This window comes from Hetaerina americana, unplaced genomic scaffold (assembly GCF_022747635.1).
Source record: "Hetaerina americana unplaced genomic scaffold, ioHetAmer1.1.p SCAF_144, whole genome shotgun sequence".
Lineage (NCBI taxonomy): Eukaryota > Metazoa > Arthropoda > Insecta > Odonata > Calopterygidae > Hetaerina > Hetaerina americana.
In genome coordinates, this window is record NW_027286559.1 from 233,513 (window position 1) to 255,940 (window position 22,428).

At 36.7% G+C, this 22,428-nt stretch overlaps 1 protein-coding gene across 1 annotated transcript in view; it reads left to right on the plus strand.

The window, feature by feature from the left end:
- rno (PHD finger protein rhinoceros) overlaps nt 1-22,428 on the plus strand; it is a 52,180-nt gene that overhangs the window by 5,902 nt on the left and 23,850 nt on the right. The window contains exons 7-9 of the mRNA XM_071583679.1: nt 13,517-13,680; nt 18,397-18,545; nt 19,823-20,113. Of these exons, the coding sequence (XP_071439780.1) occupies nt 13,517-13,680; nt 18,397-18,545; nt 19,823-20,113 (604 nt within the window). The remainder of the gene's footprint in view (nt 1-13,516; nt 13,681-18,396; nt 18,546-19,822; nt 20,114-22,428) is intronic.

The following is a 22,428-nucleotide window of genomic DNA, read 5'->3' on the forward strand; positions in this document are numbered from 1 at the left end:
GGGAATCCAAAACAAAGTGGAGATGATTGTTGATGAGATAATATTGTTCCATTTAACAATTCAGATGATGCATCTGTTGTTTACTTGGCTTAAAATGTGGTTATGGCAGTAGGGAGGCCAAATTAAATAATGATGGGTTCCATTCTCTAATATCCATAACTTTGGGGACCATATCTCTTTCTCATTGGCTTTGCTTAGTTAAGATGGTTGTGAGTATCGCTAAGAATCATTTTGTATTGATTTTCATGCAAGTAAACTAGCACACCCATGTTTGCAGCCATTCAAAGACCACCAAGCAGCTGAGTTGGTATCTGGTGGGTGTTAATAGTCATCTGTGAGACAGTAGTTTCATTTGTTCTGCTGAAATGCTGTTCGAAAGTCTCTTTGTCTTAACAAGCTAATTCAGATTTTAGATTCAAAAAGTTTTCCTCCATGTTATTCTCCCTGTTTTATTTTTGAAATTTATATGCTGTGTGAGTGCTCCATCTTCAAAATTGAATCATTCAATTTCTTTAAGAATGCAGGATAGAATCTGTTTAAAGGGCCAAATTAGAAATTCAAAATTAGGACAAAGCTCCTTTTACAGGATTAATACAGATCCAGCAAACCAGAGGCCCATTTTTCATTGCCGGAAGTCGATATACATGTCCTGAATGTAATATCCAACTTACAAATTTACTCAAATTTTATATACTCTGTTTTACAGACAAGTATTAAGAGCTGTGTCCTGTTTATTACCATTAGCTGATTTACATTTTCAAATGGCAATAACTTCTAAACGGACTTTTAGCTATAATAAATGGCCTCCAGGAGGTATAGGAAAACTCTTAAATAAACATGGCAAATTAAAACTTAAGATATCAAAAATAATAGCTGGAAATTCACAGGGTGATACCTAAATTTCTTTGTTTTTAATACCTATTGATTTTCAAGTAACAATTTGTCTAAAATCTGCTTATTATACTAGATTGCAATTGATAAAAAATTATGGTATTCCCTCATTGCATCAGTTTTGACATCGGGCTGCCATAAGTCCGATGGCAGGGGAGTTACATTACTCCTTGACTTACGGAAGTCAAAGAGTATACGGCACCGTGAGGATAAGCGTATAAATAGCTAATCAAACATTTGAGAGGAAATGGAAAAAATTCACATGTTAATCAAGAAAATCGGGATAAATTTGGGAGTAGGGTGTTAGGAAATGGGTGGCCATGTTTTCCTACGCCCTACTCTCAAATTTTAAGCCATATGAAAATTTGTATCATTAAAATGCAATCTTCTTTTTATAAGTTCAAAATTTCCATATACATTGTGCAGTTGATGACTGTTAATGAAGGGAGAGGTGCCAACTGGCACCCTTTTAAAAGTTACATCTGATGACGAAAAGCTGTGACCTTTAGGATTGTACATAATCTGAAGTACAAATTAGTTTAACATTATTGCATAAAAAAGTTTTCTTAATTTGATTGCAGTGCATTGCATCACTTGCATTGCTGAATAATGTGAATTGCCACGCATAGTCTTGGTTGAAATTTAATTTGATTTTGAACATTATTTCATAGAATGATCCATGCCAATGTTAACCTTAGACATTGTAAAGATATTTATTTAGATTTGATTTCAGCATTTGTAGCCATAACTTTGTTGTCATCAAGGAAAAAGTTAAATTGCTGTTCGAGCTCAGACTCATGCTTTGTGGCTTGGCATGCATGTTCTTTCTCTCTGTGTTATTTTCTCATGCTACATGCATTTTGGCACTCGTCTCATGATTTTAGTAAATTTACTCTTTGTTTTGCTAAGTGTAGATGTGCATACAAAAATGGGGGCTAAGTTTTAAACTGAGTAAAAATGTTAAACAGACAAGTTAAATCTTTGTTATTAATAGGTAAAGTGACTATTTTGTAGATTTAATTCTTTTTTTGTCAGCACTCATGTTCTTTGGCTGGGGAACTTGACACACCCATTTAATCATTGGTCACTCTTGTAATAGTAATAACCTGAAAAATAATTGAGAAACTGTATTGGAATGTGTTTAAAGGGTTTTCAAAGACTTTTCAATCTTTCAGAGCTGCAACCATGTCCATTTGTGAAGTTCTGTTAAAGGAACAATGCATTGCATGTTGCAGCAGGCATTGATAACGTAGAAGCATCAAATGGCTAAGAGTAGATAGTTTAAAAATGCAATGTCGTAATTTTAATGTACCTATGCAGTGAATGCCAAAGAAGTGTAAATTCTGGATCAGCTACTAATTTGGAAGTAAAAGCTTTGTGTGATCATATTAGCAGTGATGCTTGTGAGATTTTAAACGTGGACAAGGCAGGTTTTCTTATCGTGCAACCTCATTCATTCCTTGGGTCACTGCATTAGTGACACGAGATGAATGTGAAATATCAGAGTCGTTGGAAATTCCAAAAGTCCATAATGTTTTAAAACATGTAAAGACGTAGCCTACAAGCTCTATAGGTAATAGCTCTGCAAGCAATGCTTTAACAACTGTATAGAGTTTGGAGCTGGTGCAGTGTCATGATAGTGCATACTATACGGGACTTCAAATGGAGATACTTGATTATGAGGGTAAAAAAGAAACTTAGCACTTCCATAATAAAGATTTAATATTTTACAGCCATGGTTTCGATGCTGCGCATAATCAGTTTCTTTTTTACCCGTATGATGAAGGATTTCCACAAAGTTAAACCTGAAACTGTTATCTTTCACAGATGCTTGAGCCAGAAAACTTATGATTTCTGGTGTGTGGGTTCTTAGTAGGTGAAATTATCATATTAATTTTAATTTAAACATTTTTATAAAGATCCGTACTGCTAGGAAATTTACTTGAAAACCAAATGCCTCTAGTTCCAGTCACTTTTTATTTATAAAGAACTCAGTGATTAAAATTTCATAATTTTCTTTTAAAATCCTTCAATTTGTTTGAAAATTATCATTTCATTCCACTGTCATCATGTTAATCAATAGAAACGTTAATTTTTTTAGCATGTACAGCATGCAAATTGTATAGTTTCATGTGTCATAATAATACATGTTATTTGTCCGGCGATCAAGTAGTTAAAACTGTTACACTTGATATCAGACACATCAGGGGAAAGTGACAAAATACATTCGTGGATACAAGACACATATCAGGCATTATCAAGAAATTCAGCAATTGAATAAAACATTTTTGATTTTAAGAACCAAAGTAGATTGACTTTAAATGCAGCCACACTTCCATGGGCCTTAATCTCAGCTGGGGGTTTATTATAAAGTTGAAGGCCCATAACATTTGGGCCAGCACCTGCATTTTTTGTACATACATACAAAATGTGCAACTGCTCATTACGCCTTGTAGAATTTTTGTGGATATTGCAATTTTTCACATACTCAGATAGATTTCTTTTTGTATGTACTGCAACGTGAAAAATATAAATACATGACACTGGCAATACATCCAATTTTTTAAACAGGGGGACGGCAAGGGTCATTGTGTTTTGTAAAACTCATTAGCCGACTGGCTCTTTTTTGGACCCTGAAAATAGCCAAGGCCTTGGATGATGAGCCCCAGGAAAGGATACTTTAGGCTATGTGAGAATAAAATTCACCATAGTATAGTGCACAGAGAACAGCCACTGAAGCTGTGGATCTAATGGACCTTATTAAAAAGCAGTCCGAGCTTAACTTACTGGTTCAAGTACTGATGTGTTCATCCCAAGAGATTTGAGAATTGATGTGGAAACCCAAATATTTGGTGTTTTGTACCTGTGGGATCACCTTCCCATCAACTTCAATAGGAAGTACTTTGCTTGCTTTATTTTTATTTGCAAAATATATTAGGTGAAACTTTCTAAATTCAAATGTAGGAAATTATTATGGCACCAAGAGAGTAAGGTGTGACTAACCTGTTTACACTTAACTATCAATACATCAAAAGTAGGCAATACTTGAATAATGATGGTGTCATCAGCATATAACAAGGGGGTAGCACTGTTTATATGTTGAAAACTATCAGCAAGGTCATTTATACTGTAACAGAGCCTTGAGGAATCCCTCGATTGAGGACCTTACTTGGGGAAACAAAAGATGTACCATTTTCAGAAACAACCACGTGTTGTATTCTATCAAATAGGTAGGCTTTAATCCAAGCATTAGGTCTGCTACGAATACCCATCCAGTGGAGTTTCTTGAGAAGTAATTGGTGGTCAACACAATCGAAAGCTATCGAAAAACATTGAGGCAACTTCCATTTTTTTATCTAGTGTGTTTAAAGTCAGGGTTATTAACTGATAGTTAGCAGAAGGTGTAGATTTATGCTCCCTAAAACCATGCTGAGATGGTTAAAGGAGATTGAAAACCTCTGGGTAAGAAATTAACCTAACAAAGAATGCCTTCTCAAATATTTTGCTGAATTGGTTCAGCAGAGAAAATGGACGGTAGGAGTTAATGTCATGTCTATCGCCCTTGTTTTTATCAAGTGGAAAAACTTTTGACACCATCGGAGGAGATGGAAACATTCTAGATCGGAAAGATTCATTCAAGAGAAAATGAAGAGGCTGCATAATCAAGTCAATAGATTGCTTAATAATGTGACAGGGAATTCCATCAAAACCAGAGCTTCGTTTTGTACCTTGAGTCTTCACTATGTTTTTTAGTTCAGATTTTGTGAGGGTATAGAGAAATAAGAACTTTGAGTGGGTAGCAGCAATGGGCAGCTTGTCATATGGTGGAAATTGAATATTATAATGACCAAGTGATAACACTTTTTCACTAGATAATGATTTATTACATGACCAGTGACTTTTGATTTACTTCACCTTCAGGTCACCTTAAGATGGTGTACTAGATCAAAATGGCCATGCAATAAATCATTGTCTGGTGAAAAAGTGTTATCACTTGGTCATTATTATATATTGCAAGTTCAATTATTTCATATAGTTCTTTCTTGAGGATAAGCAAAGAATCTCATTCCTAAAACAACAATTCTCCTCAAACATGGCTTTTATATTTTCCTTAATTTGGGATTGCAAGTATGGGGTCATCATCCTCTGGATCTGATTCCTCATCATAAGCTTTCTACTCCTGTGTATGTGTATTCTGGGCAATACTGTGTAGTAATGTGTCAATCTAAAGGTATTTCATGGGATGTTAGAAATTTTACAATGGATATTACAATCAAGTACAAGTTTTAGTGTGTGAAAACAATCTTCCTTAGTTATATTGCACCTCATCAATCTCTTTCATCCATATTCCTTAAGATTTTGGGGCTGATGTTCTTTTTGGAAACAATGGGGAAACAGGAACCAAATAACCAATCCAACTCATGACTAAAGGTAGCATCTCCATGTATAAATATTTCACTCCTTTTCTCTGGAAATATGCTTTCCTTAGCCTTATTTCCCTGGAATAACGTGGTGATTGCCTAGTTTGCTTTGATATATGATTTAATGTGTTTCAAAATTCCTGCATTGTCTGAGTGTAACTCCACAATCATCAATTATGAAAATGTATCCATCGTTGATTTTCTCCTCATCTCCGTGTTCATTTACCTCGGGGAGCAATAACACCACATCTGTAATGACATTAACTGATTCCTTGCCAAGTTTTCCAGTTGATCCAAGATTTCATTGGATGTTCCTTCATGGAATTACAGTTTTTCTCCAGGTGTCCCAGATTCAATTCTAAGTGATGCACCTTCTAAGTGATACCATTCTAAGTGATGCTTCTGACCACCCTCACTCAAGCATTCCAACCTTTCAGACATTAGATCTTCATGAGCAACCACAGGTTGCACTGGGATAAGAACTCCATGCCCTGATGTTTATGTTTGATATGCCTTTGGGCTTAATATTTGGCGAGCTCTACCCTCACCTATCATTTTATGCCTCCAGGTTGTTCAAAGAGCAGAGTATATAAACATGAGTGCATAGTTACGCCTCAAAAACTATCAGTGGATAAATGCTCACCACGTATGGTCCCAATTCAGTAAATTATGATGAACAGTGGGAAGTAGTCATTTTTGTTTTGACAGGCAAAATGGATTTAATTTAAAACTAATTTTTTCATCAACCAGATTTGTTGAATAACCCTTTCAAGGGCATGCACTGTATGTACTTGTCGCAAAACTATAAGTATAGATTAAATGTAATCATAAATTTCATCGGTTCTTTAAGATTTTTTACATGTAGTTATGACGTATTCATCTGATATTCAGGCCGCTATGGTGATTATGGGGTGTGTCTGTCCAGTGAGTAGAGTGCTGGGGTTTTGAGTGGAGGGCCCAGCTATGACTCCCATTAATTCATCTTCGGCTTCCCCAAAGTGGTGTGATTATTTTTTGGAGTATCAGAACTCCCTGGGAAAGCACTGGTGGCACGAACAGAAGCTGACCCCCAAACCCTCAAATGTGAATATCACATGCCGTATAGATCTTAATATTTGGTGAGCTCCACCCTTGCCTTTGAAACCAGCATTTTAGATGATTACTCTCTTGGTTACGGTAATGATGCTCCATCAACAAATACAAAAATGACAAATATCTTTCAAGGTTATTTTAGTGTTTATTTTTTCACCTTTTCCTCAAATTCAAGGCAACTTTGTTTGGAGCATCTCAATTAAATGAGAGCCTTGTATTTTGTACAGCTTGCAGTTCATTCATGTATGTGAGCCACGCTTATTATTTTCACCCGATTAACTGAATTCCTGATTGCACCATGTCAGAGAAATTGAAGGAGAGTTAATAGAATAATAGTGAAATTATTCTTGTGTGAAAAGTATGAATACCTTGATACTCAGAAAATCTTTTCAATATTCACCAGATGCCAGAGGTATTGTGCCATGCCATGTTGTACCTTCCATTCTTAGTTATCATGCATGCTATTCAGGACTCATGGGACTGTAATTAACCTTTAAATATCTGTTGCTTGATTCAGGTTTTATTTCTGACTCCTGGAAACTTTCTGTTGTTGCCGAGTATATTTTCATATTTTTTAGTAGGCCATCGTACGTTTCTTGGGGTAAACTCTCAAAGTTGGACTGCCTCTTACTAAGGCACAAAATCCCTAGTGACCACACCAGCGGCACTGCCCTAAAATCATCAATTTACTATTTTCATTTCATGACCCTGAAATATAATTCAGGGAGGAGTTCCCCCTCCATATCATTTCTAGGCTCATCCTGAGAGGTGATGCCCAATTTTAGGATATCTCCGTGTCAAATGTGCCCGGGTGGCTAACGGCATAAGCCATTCACTTGCCATTGCTAAAATATTCCTTTAAGGATTGGGTGTAAGGAGTTTGTGAATGAGTGGCAAATTATGGGGGAGGATAATTACTGCTGTGTCCAAAGTTGCAGCTTGATCACAGGTATAGATCGATTTAAAGTATTTCTACAAATGGCTATCACTTTCGTCATCCTCCCAATTAAGTTGTTCATTGGCATAGTTATCTGTGATCAACATGGAGAAAGAAATAATTAGTATTCATTTTAGTGAACTTGTATGCATCTCACGCCTAATCATGCAGAAGTGTTGGGATATATATTAATCTATGGATAAATTATATCTCTATTAGCAGTTAAAAAAATTTATGTATCACATGTTATTAATTAGAGTAATAATTTAATTGTGCTTCATCTCACATGTGCTTGCTTTTAAAGACATGCTAAATTCCATTAACACTTTCCATTTACTGTTGCCTTGGCTTTTTTCATGATTAGGCCCAAAATAATTGCACATGTCATGCGCTACTTAAACAATTTTTCCGTATGTTTATGATCCCCATTATCTCCTGCATTGTAGAAGGGAACCTCTCATGGGTCTCTTCATTTCTTAAAGAAAAAAATAGATCATTTAACTAATAGTTTTTAAGCTTGCATAGAGAAAAACTCTATACATCAAACTTCCCCGAGCATTTTTAAATGTAATAAAAATTGTTTTTTAAACAAATAGATTTTCAAATCTTTTAGCAATAAAATATTTGTGTCCCATATTGTACGCCAAATTACTTGCTTCGTAAAGGAATGAAATTATTAGGATAAAAATATATCTTGTTATATTAATATTTTACAGTGTGCGATAACACCAAGAAAATTCAGTTTTTGTCGTTCCTATGTCAGCTGTCATGCATTTGTAAAGAATATCCTTCTTCTTTTGCTTGAAATCGCGTATTTTATTATTGTTACTGTTTTCGTTTTATTAATTTGCCATCCAAAAATCGGCTATGTTATCACATTAAATCCACAATGCATGGCTTAAATAAATTATATTATTTTTTTATATTGATTGAGAGGAAAATTATTCATTATGCATCAATTTTAAAGTATAGCTTTAGAGTTTGGTTTTCATTTAATAAATGCATGAAATAAAGATGGAGAAGTCTTGGTTGGAAGCATTGGAGAAGCGGATTTGGGGAAGGATGGCAAGAGCGAAATGGCTGGAAGGATGTGGAAAGCAACATAGAAGTATTGAGAGAAATTAAAGAGGAAAGGAATTCAATGAAAGGGATGGAGAAAAGGAAAATTAAATATGTTGGGCATGTTCTCTGGCATAAAAACTTCCTGGAAAATGTAATGGAGGGAAAAGTAATGAAGGAAGAAGTTTCCGAATGACCTAAAAAGTACTATGAGAGTCACAAAACTGTAGGGATTAGAGGAGAAGAGCAATGGATATGGCTGGAACGACAAGGCTCGGCCTTCAGAAGATGATGATTTTGATAGTAAATTCAAACCATCTCGGTACAGTAATAGGTTGTCCATTACTATTTAATGTATTATCAATATTTATAGTATGGCTTCCACCCCCTTTAATCTCTGCAGCATATAGGTGGCTCTAACTTAATGTATATTTTTTTTACCAAAGCATCCATTATTTAAAATGTTCAAGCGAGATGAATTGCCTTTTATTGAGTGTTGAAATTAGTAGTGCCGCTGTAAGAGCCAGTAATTGTGGTATATTTTGATGGCGTACTAAATTCACACTTGGCGCATACGCATCATCCTAACTCTTCTTAAACTGTGAAGTACTCTCCGTGCAGAATTGTGCTTTCTGCCTCGTATGGAACTCACATACTCATTGCTATTAATCAATTTAACGCATATCATCAATCATGCTTTTGCATGCCAAAATGATTACAATCCTTATGACTCGGCATGACATTAAAGTGAATGTGTATTGATTGCTGAAAGTCCAAAAGTATTCATTAAAAATGAATTTTCCTGTATTTTGAAAACCCAGCATGCTCATTAAACTTATATTTGATACATATGTGAAATTCATTGTTCAGAAAATGCTTCAGATACAAATTAGTGGATAAAAATATCAAAATTATGTTTTTTAAATGGGGATCGCTCATGTATTTTAAATGGGGCTTCCCACCCCAAGGACCCGGGTTCTAATCCCGGTGGTGTGGAAAATTTTTCAGTGGTACCTCGATCCCTACTGAGGTGCTTTGTGGAGGGCACTTTGAATGAGTGCGTCATCCGTTGGATGGGACGTTAAGATGCGGATCCCTGGGCGCCTTTGGTTAAGTGTAGTTTGTTGCTGACGTCAGGTTTCTCTCCATCCATCCTTCTTTCCTGTCCATTCCTAAAGCACCAGTGACCTCAGCTGAGAAAATATTGACCTTATAAAAATTATTTTAAACTGCTGACACTCTTGATTTGGTGCAATGGGAAACTTTTAAGAAAGTTCAGATATTTCAAACTTGCATTTTTTTGATAGTATACCAATATTTCAAAGTATATAATATTCTTTACGATTGCATTTTTATTAAAATTTAGAATTCCTGGGAAGAGATTAGGATGGGTAATCTGCATGTGGAAAATTGAGAGTTTACTGTACATGTAGTTTCTTTACTGCCCATATAATAAAATACTGCTCAATATAATAAAATGAAATTGTTAGTTTAGCTTACTTATCAGTGAATAAATACAGCCCAAACAACAGTATTACAACTAAGAAGTTATCAAGCAAGCATTATTCACTGTGTTCATCAGTAGACTATGAGTAATTTTTAATCTCTGGTGGAAATAAATGAGGCACAGTTAAAACTAAATCTAGGCGACTCTTTTTGAACAGTCTGCTGCTCTTTGAGTGGTGTCTTGGCACTACTCAGTCTGCATCACAGCTAGAAATGTTGCTGGCTGATGTTATCTCATTTGATGGTGCTGTCCAGAGTTTACTGTTTTGTCTCCTAGTGCATTGCAGCAATTGGAGTGCATGACCATAAAGCTATGCTCAAGTTTTATTTATTGTTTACCCTTGATATAATAGCTGTAGTGTAGCCTTGCCCTCATAATAAGCCGTAGAAACTGTTCTAATATCAAATGCTCCAGATTTCATGAAATTAGCCAAACTCCTCAACACTAAAAATGCTGGTTTCAAACATTCCAAGGGATAGAGATGCATGATGATGGCATCGTATGTGTAATATGGTACTGTCTGTATCTCTGCCTCTACAACATAGAGTACGTAAAATATGTATTAATCTTCAGTGGTTTAAAACTAAGATATAATTTTCTTCTAGTGAGGAATGATATGCATTCGACTTAAGTAAAGCCCACAAACCCTTCACAAACTACTAAAAAGTGTGCAGAGAGTATTTCAGGATTTGTTAGATGTGACACAGGAGGTACTTCAGTTTTGTAGGAAATTGATGGATAAGTGACTGCCACAATGTATGTTTGTTGAATGGAGAATTTACTGTAAGGCGGAGAAGGAATTTGCTGCAACCTTGTGGAAAAGGAGAAACGGCTTATAGAATTGAGATGATATTTCAATAAATGCATGGAAAAATTCCGTGTCAATAGGGGTAGCCCTGGCAAAAGTATTAATAAAGATAGAGACAAAGAAAAAAGATTGAAAGAGTATTTGGAGAATCTTAATGACAGAAAAGAAATGCAAGCTATAATGCTGGAAGAATTGGAAAGTGTTGGCATTGATGGGAAAGGAGCCGACATCCTGAGGGCTGCATTTAACGCCGCAGTAAAAGACTTATGGGTTGAAACAATGAATCAGGGATTGACAATACCTGGTGAAATAATGAAAAATTCAGGAAAAGAGACGCTGACACAGCTATTTGACCTTATGTGCATATGAGAGAAAAATACCGATTGACCTTAAAAATAATGCCATATTCCTTATAAAAAAGGAAAATGGCTAAAAAATTTGAAAATTTCTGAACTATTAGTTAGATGTTTGAAATAATGGTGGGAATAGTGAATAATCTGACAAAGCATGGGGGGTGGGGGAAGCAGAAGAGTATTTAAGGATGAACCAATTTAAATTTGTATAAGTAGAGAACGAATATGCAAAGGGTAAATGTTTACAGCTTAATTTTTACTATGACATACAGCAATGCTGATGTGCAAACCCCATAGTTAGCTTTTTTTAATGCAACCGTTTTCAATGTAACTACATTATCATCAGGTGTTAGTTAGCTTTCTTGCAAACTTCTTGGTTAATATATTGTGACAGGCTTGAACTTTTTAGCTAACCATTTAATGTTGGAAACTCACCCTCACCCAAAACTGGCCAATTGCCTAGCTGTGGGGAGTAGGTGGGTAACTGGACTATGTTTAAGCTTGCGTCTGTAAGAAGCATTTAAATGTGGTATCATCTGTCTCATAAGTTGGTGGTCATTATTACTTTCTTGCTGGATTTATAGCATTGTACATTGTGCCCTGTTTGATTCATTTTCTATTTTTCGAAATTGTTGAAAGTGTTGTTGGGGATAATTTTTTCTTCTTAGCAGTGCCCCTTTCTTTATTCTCTTGTCAGTCTTTTAAAATAGCTAATTTCTGGATCAGGATAAATTATCTTTGTTCTGTGGGGTGTTTATCGAATTAAGGATAAAGAAGTAGGATAAAGGCCACAAAATCGACCATAAAATCCTTGCCCTGATAAATCTTGAAGTGCGTAAAATCATTTTTTTAACAGTGTATAGAAAAGTGAAAGTACAACATGTTACAGAAGATTAGGTATTGATACCTCAACTTTTAATTTTTAAGACTTCATCTAACAACATCACTTCTTTTGAAGTTGATTGATGAACAGTAAACCTTACTGATCCGGACTGCTGCCCAATCGGATTGTCTGGCCATGTACTGCTGGTGTGACCCATTAAGGGGTCACAATAGGCATTGATGCTGTATTCTGCTGAATAATGTGCTTAGCTGCACAAGTTCCAATGAATATGGTTGAAAATAATAATTATATTTTAATCAATGTCTAATGTAATACATTCAATGTTCAGCTGGACATTTGAAATTATGAATAAAATTTTGCTTTATGAAGCATGAATCCTGAAGATAAGAAGTAAATACTCTTTGTGAGTGCTAATGCTGGTCATATGAAGTTGAAGAGTGCTGCCATGGGGGATTGAAAACCTTGAACTCCAAGGAGAGTAATGGAGGACATCTCTCTATCTTAAAATAATCTTAAATACTGTGTATTTAATTGGGGTTATTACAACAGAAAGGCTAAATAATCGTTCCGTTCCCTGAGTTATACAATTCTAAAATCAATGTTCTGGGAACTTCTGAGGAAGAAATAGAAAATGCTTTTGTATTCATTATTCCTGGCAACGAGGGAAAAGCGCAAATCATTCATTTTCATCAAATTAATAGGCCACAAGTAATGCAAGTAAATTCTCCTTGGGTGATGTACATCAGTTGACAGATGTGTGCTCTCTTAACGACATTTCATCTGTGGAAGCTTCATTAAAATCAAATGGAATTCAATTTTCACTAACCAATAGGTGTGTTAATGTTTAAGTATGCCTGAAGACAGCAGTAACTGTATGTTGCATTATTACAACTGAAAATTGCAAGAGATTGTGCATCATTTTCTTGAAGTTAAGCTCTCTCTCATATTCAAGTAAAAACTTGATAGATTAGTTATCTTAAGGATAGAAATAGGTTTGACATATGAGGAAATTCGTTGGAGCATGCTTTAGTTATTTTTTTACTTCTATCAGTTATTTTAAAGATTCTTATGAATTACCACCGACTTAATTTTTGGAAAAAATCTTTTAATTTTAGTAAGTTTACTTCATCTAAATATGAGAAGTTCTATGTGGAAAAGTAAAGTGTCTTCTTTCATCTGTCAATTTTAACTTTATTTTTGTTTGTGCACAAATTTAACTAGAGTTGTAATAATTAACTCTTTTAAGTGTGTGAATACAATGATAGATGAATAAAATTTAGGTACATTATCCTCACTAATTAGTCACAATCAACAATGTTCAAAAGAAAAGCAGCCACCTTTTTAACTTTGGGAGCCACTGTATGTTTAAAATATTAAGGTATTTTCGAAGTCCATTAGCAAGTGTGATACGTGTGAATTTTGAAATTTGGAACTAGAAATGAACGTAATCCTTCACCTGTCATGAACATAATGAAATTGTTTGGTGAGACATGACATAAATATGTTTTCTTGAAGGGGTTCTTTCTGTATAGTAAATGTCTGTAGTAGTTATATTCTTTTTGTCTGATATATTTGTCTGACCTCTCATTATCTTTGTTTTCCAGGCCCAAAGGAAAGTACATTCGCATCACAAAGGATGACATGTTCAACCCAGATGATCACATTCTCTCTTCCATGCCTACTCGAGCTGACAAAGCGTGTGCCTATGACTTGGATGACTGTGACATTGAGTGGCTGCGAATTGTTAATGGAGAAAGGGCCTTGATGGGTAAGCCATTGTCCCATTCATCCGCAGAAGAGTATCTTATTTGATGCCTTTATTTTGCCTATCCAATTTAACCACACGATCCTTCCCCTTGTACCTGGGGTATCTTAATCTTTTTAAACGGTCACAATATAGGGTAATGCCAATAGCATTTAGGGTTATTCCTAAATTTTTTGGTGAAATTACCTACACCCATATCGGAAGCATTAGATGGTGAACAGCATTCTCAATTTAATGTGCACTTGCACATTATGTATATAATTAGGTAATATTTAGTGTTGCCAGAATCTAGGAAGCCTAAGGAAAATGAGGGAAAAGTCTGGAAACTTTACAGAAAGTCAGATTTTTTTGTTACCATCTTATCATTAACTAAAGCAAATTAATGATACTTTTTGATATTTTAATTTGTGAAACCCTCCCATGGACTGCAACCTTGAGGTGGTGGAAGGGCTTTTGCATTTCGATTGCCCCTGGAGCCTGGCTGGCGGATGCAATGATAATTGTTCCTGGTAGGGTCAACCATGCCAGATAGGATGAAGGCTTGGTGCCAGACAAAAGGTAGTCCACGCAGCATCTGTTCCTCAGTGAGGCGGCTGAAATGGCGTCTGACCCCAGTGGGGCGGCCAGTAAGTGATGGTGTCACGTTAAAAACACTATTGAGGATGGCAACAGGAAACAACCTCAATTATTATTCCCAAGAATATAATGATGGACAATTTAAAGAATATGAGTCCTGGCAACTACGGGACTTGGCCCAATCGGCCGTGTGCCGTGCCCGGCAGCGGGAGAGGCAAGATTTCCGCAGTCATCATCCCACGAAACCCTTGCAAGGGAAAACCAGCAGCAGCAGGACAGAAGATGCAGGAGAAGAAGATTAAATTAGTTAGAATAGGAACGGAATGTTAAGAGCAATGATGAGGACAGGGAAATTGGAGGATATTAAGTAAGAGATGGAAAGAGGAGATATAGATAATTTAGATTTATGCAAGGTGAGATACGAAGGATAATGCGAAGATAATGGGGATTACTTGAGTGATAATTATAGAATAATATACAGTGGTGGGGACATCCTTCATAATTTGCAGATAGACTTCTTTTGTGATTGTTTGTCTCTTTTCAAAGAAATGTGGCAGCATGATATCACCCTCCTTGTACGCAACACCTAGAACGTGAACACTAACTGAAAATTTTGTTCGGGCCACAATCGGGGCATCCTCGGGGTCATGGGTGAGCCAGCGATCATTTCTCTATTTGATCTTCGCATCAAAGATAAAAATTTTTTCATTAGGATCTGATTAGAAGAATCTGATCCGTCCCGAAGCTTCATTTTTTAGAGGACACAATAGCAGGGAGCAATTTGCTATGCTCTGGTAGCCTCAGACAGCGTGTGTCGTGCCTTTATTGTGCAGGACTTGTATTGTGGGTCCTCCTCTGCCATCTGATGCATTGTTTGCTTGCTAACATTCAATTCTGATGCCAATTTCCTCAGCGATCTCCCTGCGTCTTCTGAAATCAGCACTTGAGCCTTCTCGACGACTGCCGCAATCCGTGATATGCATTTCCTCGAGTGAGGTTTTCTCGCTGGGTTAGCGAAATCTTCCCAAGTCTTCCCCGAAGCATTATACTATGCCACAATATCGTAAACTGTGATCTGGGGTACCAAAAGAATCTGAACTGTTTCACTGGGCGAACGCCCAGCTTGAACACCGTCAATAATAGCGGCTCTTCGATTGTACTACGCAGTTGTGTGTAATGGCTCAGCCATTTGAGGTTATGACTGTTTACAATATGCCTATAGCTTTCAAGAACGTCAATTGCGTCCTCCAGTGGAACTGCAATATGGCAGGAAATTCAAACTGAAATTTGTCCAGAGATAACCAATGCATCCTGTATAGAAGAACTGTTTGGTAAAGAGTTTGGGCCAACAAGGTTAGACGTAGAAAAGGAACGTGACGTAGAGGAAGGTAGCTTAGGTCCAGGCAAGAAAGGTAAATTAAGGGAGATGAAGTCGAAGAAGGCCGTGGGGGTAGACAACATTCCCGTGGAGCTACTAAAAGGTTTAGGAAAATGTGGTAGGAAAAGTCTACTTGGACTGATTTGTAGTATCTATGAGGAAGGACTCTGGCCGGAAGACTTTGTGAGATCAGTGTTAGCTCCTATTCCGAAAAAGATAGAGGCTACATAAAGTGAGGACTGCAGGACAATCAGTTTGATTTCTCACTCAGCTTAAGTTGTTCTCAGGATGAACAACAAAAGGATAGAGAGTAGGGCAAATGATTACTTTAGGGGATGATCAGTTTGGAAGGAGAGAGGTATGCGTGATGCTATTGCAGTAATGAGATTATTAATCGAGATTTATATAGAATACAATCAGGATGTATTTGCCTGCTTCGTAGATTTTGAAAGGCATTTCACAGAGGAAGGAAGTACACAGAGATGAAGAGGGACTTAGTAGGTTGCTGGATTGTGTTTTCTTAGGGGTCTCAAAACATTTATTTTGTAATTGTGTCCATTCAAAAGCTACCTTACATGGTAGATTGCTTAATAATAATGAACTTTGTGAAAATGACTTGGATTATGAACCTTTTTGGTATCTTTCTCGTCCTCTAGTGTAGATAATCTTTCCTGCATGAACATGTTATGACAAAATGTGTATTACTTGATCAAGCTTGTCTGACGACTCTTGTTCGTAGTATAAGATAGTCTCGTGTACTCTGGACAGTAAATTAAATCTATTGGTGGTCTTCAATACTAGAAATGTTTTTATGTTATGTTCATTGTGCATGGATTCAAGACATGCCATTTCTTATTCTAGGAGGGAGCAGATGAACCATTTTTTATTTCTTTTTCAATCTTAAACCCCTCTTTTTTCACCAAATTGGTCATTTCTATAGTTTTAATTAGATGTTATTTGGTCTGAAACTTTGAAATTCATGAACATGCCATGTTCTCGAGTCAATGCTGTGCAGTTTTGGCTATTTTTATGCTGAAATTGTTATTGTCAAACTGCTCTCCACCTCCCACCCCCACTTAGATTCATGTGACGAATGGGCCTTCCCGAAAGTGCTCTGCACCCCCTTGCTTGTTAGTTTTGGGGTTGGGGAGTTGGACCACCCACAGTAAAGTTGTATTCACTGTAACTCCTTGGTGTGGTTAGCTGATCAGAACTTGAGTAACTAGCTGCAGAGCAGTTGAAAATGGAGGCATGTTTTTATTTCCTACAGCAGCGATTGAAGTGAAACCATATCATGCATTTTAAGTTCACTTTGTCTGGAAAATAATCTCATCTGAGGCATATATAATGCTACTTCAGGCATATGGAGATGGCAATGCTCCCTATAAAACAGCTGGAAGTCGTGCATTAGATTGGAGGATCATCATTAACAAGCTCTCTTGTTCAATTGCTGAATTTTCAAAGTACGCTATACACAGGATTTTTACTGAAAAGTTGCAGTAGTCATTGGTGATGAAACAAGGGTTTACTACTTCGCACCTGAAACCAAACGACAATCACTTGAATGATGAGTGAGAATCATTCAAATTCACCCAAGTTGCAAAATTTCAAGCAAATTCTGCCCACAAGGTGATGGTAACTGGGACGTAGGATAGCAATAGGGTGTTGTTGATCAGGTTTATGTTTACTGGGACCACAATAAATGCGGACCCACATTGTGAGGCACAGAAGCAGAGAATGTCATGGTGTAAACTCAGCTCGAGGAGTATTTTCTCTCTTTGCCATTATGAATGCATACATAAGATCATGATTGATATCGTCTTCATGGTTACTTATGCAATTTGAGACTGTTGCAGTTGCATCTGATTTGTCCGATGCGGCCTTATTTTCTCAAACTAACCCAACCATCCATCCCAGACTTCACTTTCTTGACCTACAAGTGAGATTATAAATGCATTCTACACACATCATTGAAAGAGAGGGAATGAAATTGGATTCAAGAAACTAATTAAAATATGGCGGGTGTATCACTGAGAAGAAAAGTGATGAAAAAAAGGTATGGCGGAATAGGTAGGACCATTTACGGGGATGATTTTATAGATTAAGTTTGTAAATACTGCAATGAAGCAGTAATTATTAATGGAAATCAGCACAACTAAATGACAAGTCTTAGTGAAAAAATAAGTGCTTTATTTTCCATGCATAATATGTGTTTCATTCCAGTTATATTCCAGGTATGATCTCGGTATTTGGGTCCAAATAACCCATATGAGCATTGAGGTAAACTCTGAAATAATTTGTGGCAAATAACTTAGGGGAGCTGAAATTTACTGAGTGTGACAATCTATGAAAATGATTAACATTCATGATAGCGAATAACGCTCTCTTTGGGAAATCAATCATAAAAGCTTTTAAAGTTGCATTAGGTCTAAGTGACTCACCTGAGCATTGCCATTATGTTGATGAAAATGTCTTTGGATATACTTACTAGTATTGCATATTGTTTATTGGAATGAGTGAATTGAAAATCAATACGGATATTGGCTTAGGCTCTAAATTCTTAAGTGAAATTGTTCCTTATGTCACTGTTTCAAAATTGTAATGTGATAGTCGTAGCTCAATTGACCGAATAGTATTTTTTTATATGTTAGTGTATGCAATTTCCAATATGATATCCTCATGATTTGCTTGATCAGGCCCAATGGAAATGTGTACATTTTGTGTGTGACCATGCTTGTACTTAACTATATCATTCTCTTTTGAAGGTTTGTCAAGTATTTCTGAGGATGCATTAGAAAGAGCAATTGAAGAAATGGAAGTACGTTGTTGGGAGAAGATCCAGACAATTGTTCGCACTGAAGAGGGGCTGGGAATCGAGTATGATGAAAATGTTATTTGTGATGTCTGCCGATCGGTAAGTAATTCATAAATTGAATGCATATTTTATTTATTAACTTATATATTGGCAAAGTGGGTCGCGGTAGTCCAGGGGGTAAAAGCATTTGACTACTGACTGGAGGGCCCGGGTTCAATTCCCAGGCTAGTCACCATTAGCTGAACCCAAGCCGTGTGATTTTTCGGGTACCAGATCTTTCTGGGAGACCATAACCGGCACAGGGAAAGGCACTGGCCCCCTTACCCTGATGTGTGAATTTCACATGCCATATAGGGCTTAGTACTGGGTGAACTTTACCATCGCCTACCAAACCGACCTTCGAGTTGATCATAATGTTTATGGTTATTATTATATCAGCATAATATATGAAGATGCATCATGAAATGGCCTATCTTTTGGTTTTTGAACAGTTAAAATGCCAAATATTGGCCAGTTTTGATATTGGATCATTCCTGTTAAGGTTGAAAAATGTTTATATGTGACAGTTGCAGCCATTGCTGTTTTGTTTCACAGCAGCACTGCTGTTATTCAGCTCAAACGCTGGTAAACTATCTTTAGTCTTCCTTATGATGACTGACTATGGTGTTTGGGATGGAAATGTCAAGGAATGTTTAAAAACTTGTGAGATAATGAATGCTAAATACAATTTCAATAAGTTATTGTTTTCATCACCTGTGGTAATTAAATCTTAGATAATATTGCCGCTACAATGATAATGTGAAACTGCCCGTCAAAATGGAAAAATATGCAATTTGTAATCATGGAAACCATGAATACTCTTTTAGATGTCAATGCTTACTCGCAAGATGCAATGCTAGCCCATCACAAATTGATTAGGAATCAAAATATAATTATTAATTGATAGTCTACCATTTAATGAAGGTTTTGAATAGACATAAGACTTAACCCTGCTACATTTGTAAAACTCAGCTAACAATACATGACCTGACACCCCGCACTACAATAAATCCTTCTTCAAATACGCGGTCCCTCCACCTCTCTTCTTTCCATGCAACAACTCTGTTCTATTGCTCACTATACCTCGCTTGTCTTTTTCCCCTCCGTCACAGCCTTTCACAGATTTAAGTGCCGGGCCTCGTACATGTAATCTTGCTTCAGAGACCTTGTTTGTGTGCTGTACAAACCACCATTCTTATCAAAGTTTCAGTATCTCCTCGACCCTTTTTCTACTTAAAAATGTAGCAAAAAATCATTCTGGAATCATTTGTATTAATAATAATATTGTTGAAAGGTGTTATGTTAATTCTAATAATTAATGTTTTTCTTTTTTGCAGCCTGACTCCGAAGAAGGAAATGAAATGGTGTTCTGTGATCTGTGCAATATCTGTGTGCATCAGGCTTGTTATGGTATCACTCGTATCCCTCCAGGCTCATGGCTCTGTAGAACGTGTGCAGTGAAGCTCCCTAGGCCCGAGTGTGTACTGTGTCCTAATAGGGGTGGGGCAATGAAATGTACTAGGTCAGGGCATCAGTGGGCCCATGTTTCATGTGCCCTCTGGATTCCTGAAGTGTCCATAGGGTGTGTGGAGAGAATGGAGCCGATCACCAAAATCTCCAGTATTCCGGTGAGCTAATTACCCCTAGACATATAGCTGGTTCAATGGTGGGGTGGAAAATGTCTCCCAGAAAAATATATGGTGTAAATTTTTGCAACCATGTGCACAAATTAAAGTGTCAAATTATGAATATGAGGTTAATTCATCCTGAGATGTTTTTTTTCAAGGATTTGTCTCTTCAAATTTTCTCCGTAATTCGTGAAAACTCCTGATCAAATCATTTGCCAATAGCTTTCCAATGTGTGGACCGAATCAGCTCTTAGTATTTATTACAGAAAAACACAATTTTACAATTTGTGGGTACCAATGAGATTATAGCAGGGCTGATTGTCTTCTCTAAATGAAGGAAAGGGACCTGCAGGCGATGAAAGGTGACCTTGAATCACATATCTATGAGTAATAGTCTGTTGTATCTATATTTTCAGTGGCAAATTCTCCAAGTCTCACATGATACATCATTTTATACATTTCTTCATTGTTCTTCCACATTTTCTTGATTCAGTCATTCATTCCATTAACACTTCCAAAATATCTCAAATAGTAAAAATATGCTGCTAGTTAATGCCTTGCACTTCCCACACATCTTTATGCAGAAGGTGTGGGTTGATTCGCCCATAATATATGTTGCAACATTCTTGTCCGTTTAATTTCTTTACATTGTACAAAAATCTATCCGCATGTGTTATGAATTATCAATCATGAATTAAGACATTGTAGAAAGTTATAAATATATCAATAGGAAAAACAAGCTCAGTGTGCACTACTTGATGTAATTGAGTGTCCACTTCCTCCCTTCCAGAAGCAGATGATCAGTTGAGAACTCTGCCCTCCGCCTCTGATAGACATTAGAAATGTGCAGTCCCTTTGATAAACATTAGCATAGTGTCCTGTGAGGTGCACTTCTGGAGGTTCCATCATTTGAAGGCCCTAATCTCCTCCAACACCACTCTCGCACCTTCCACAAGGCCAAGAAATCTGAATCGCTAATGTCCCCTGATCCAAAATATTTGGATCAAATCATTTCATTGTGCTTACACATTATACATTCAGAAGGAAAAATGAAAGGATTGCTCAAAGTTGGTTCAAAACAGCATATGCAATTGTTCGCTTTGATTGCATTTATGTGTGCAGAGGAATGCTTTTAAGCGTCCATCATAATGGAGCTGTTGAGACGGAAGTTCCATGAGTTGGAAAAATGTGTAGATGACCAAAGCCATAAGCAGTGAAGTGGAGGAAACAGGAGCAGGTGGGAGGGAAGGGAATGAATCTTCATGGATCAGCTAATATTAATTTAAAAAAATCACATTATATAAAATTGAGGTTTCACCACATGTGTCAAATTAAATTAATTTTGTTTGCGTAAATAAATTGGCAAAACTGGTGAAAGATTGTTTGCCAAGGATATTGTAGCATATCATCCTGCTTCTATCTTATTAATACATTTGAAATATATTGCCATAGCACTATAGATGACAAATTGGTGGCAAAGTTGTCAGGCACCATTATTTTGTGAAAAACTATCTTTCAAAAGAGAAGGATGAGGAACCTCGTGATGGAGAAGTTAAGTGCAGAACTACTGTGCAGTGGTCGATTGTCTGTAGCTGGTCGTCTCCTCTCCTGGTAGTGGTTACCTGATTTGCCAAAATCTTGTCTCCAGTGCCAATCACTCAGGGTGACACCATTTGGCATTTGATGGGCAATATCTCAAAAATTGCTAAATCTTTAAAGACCAACTCATACAAGTTATTACGTGGATAATTCCTTCATCAGTTGTTACTGAAATGCAATAAAAGCCATGTCATACTCATCACATCACACGATTGTCACTCTGTCATAAAAGTTGGAAATTTAAGTAAAAATCTGAAATAACTCAATTTTTTTAACCATGGGAAAACCTGAATTTTTTAAAGTTCCTGAAGTGGTTCATAATGCAGAACTAAAACATGGGAACAATGTTCATATTAGCTATGACACTGGGGCATGTTTGTCATAGACTCTATAGCCCACGCAGGTCTGGCAAACACGCCTTAGAAAACTCGAGCCAAAATGGCTGGTGATACCAGTGGAATCTAAGGACTTGTGTGGCAGGATTTGTTCCAATGCATCTGATAAATAATCAAATATTTTATGTTCCCCAGTAATAAATAACAAATGGAATCCACCAATTGTGTCAAAAAAGTCAGTTGTGATTCATAAAGGTTAAAGGCTTGAAACTGGGTATCTACTCTACTGCTAAAATTTCTGCACACCATCACGAAAGGGTATTTTGGTCGAGAGGTTGTGGTTGGACACCGCCTTGGAATTTCTTCTCCCCCCCAAATCAT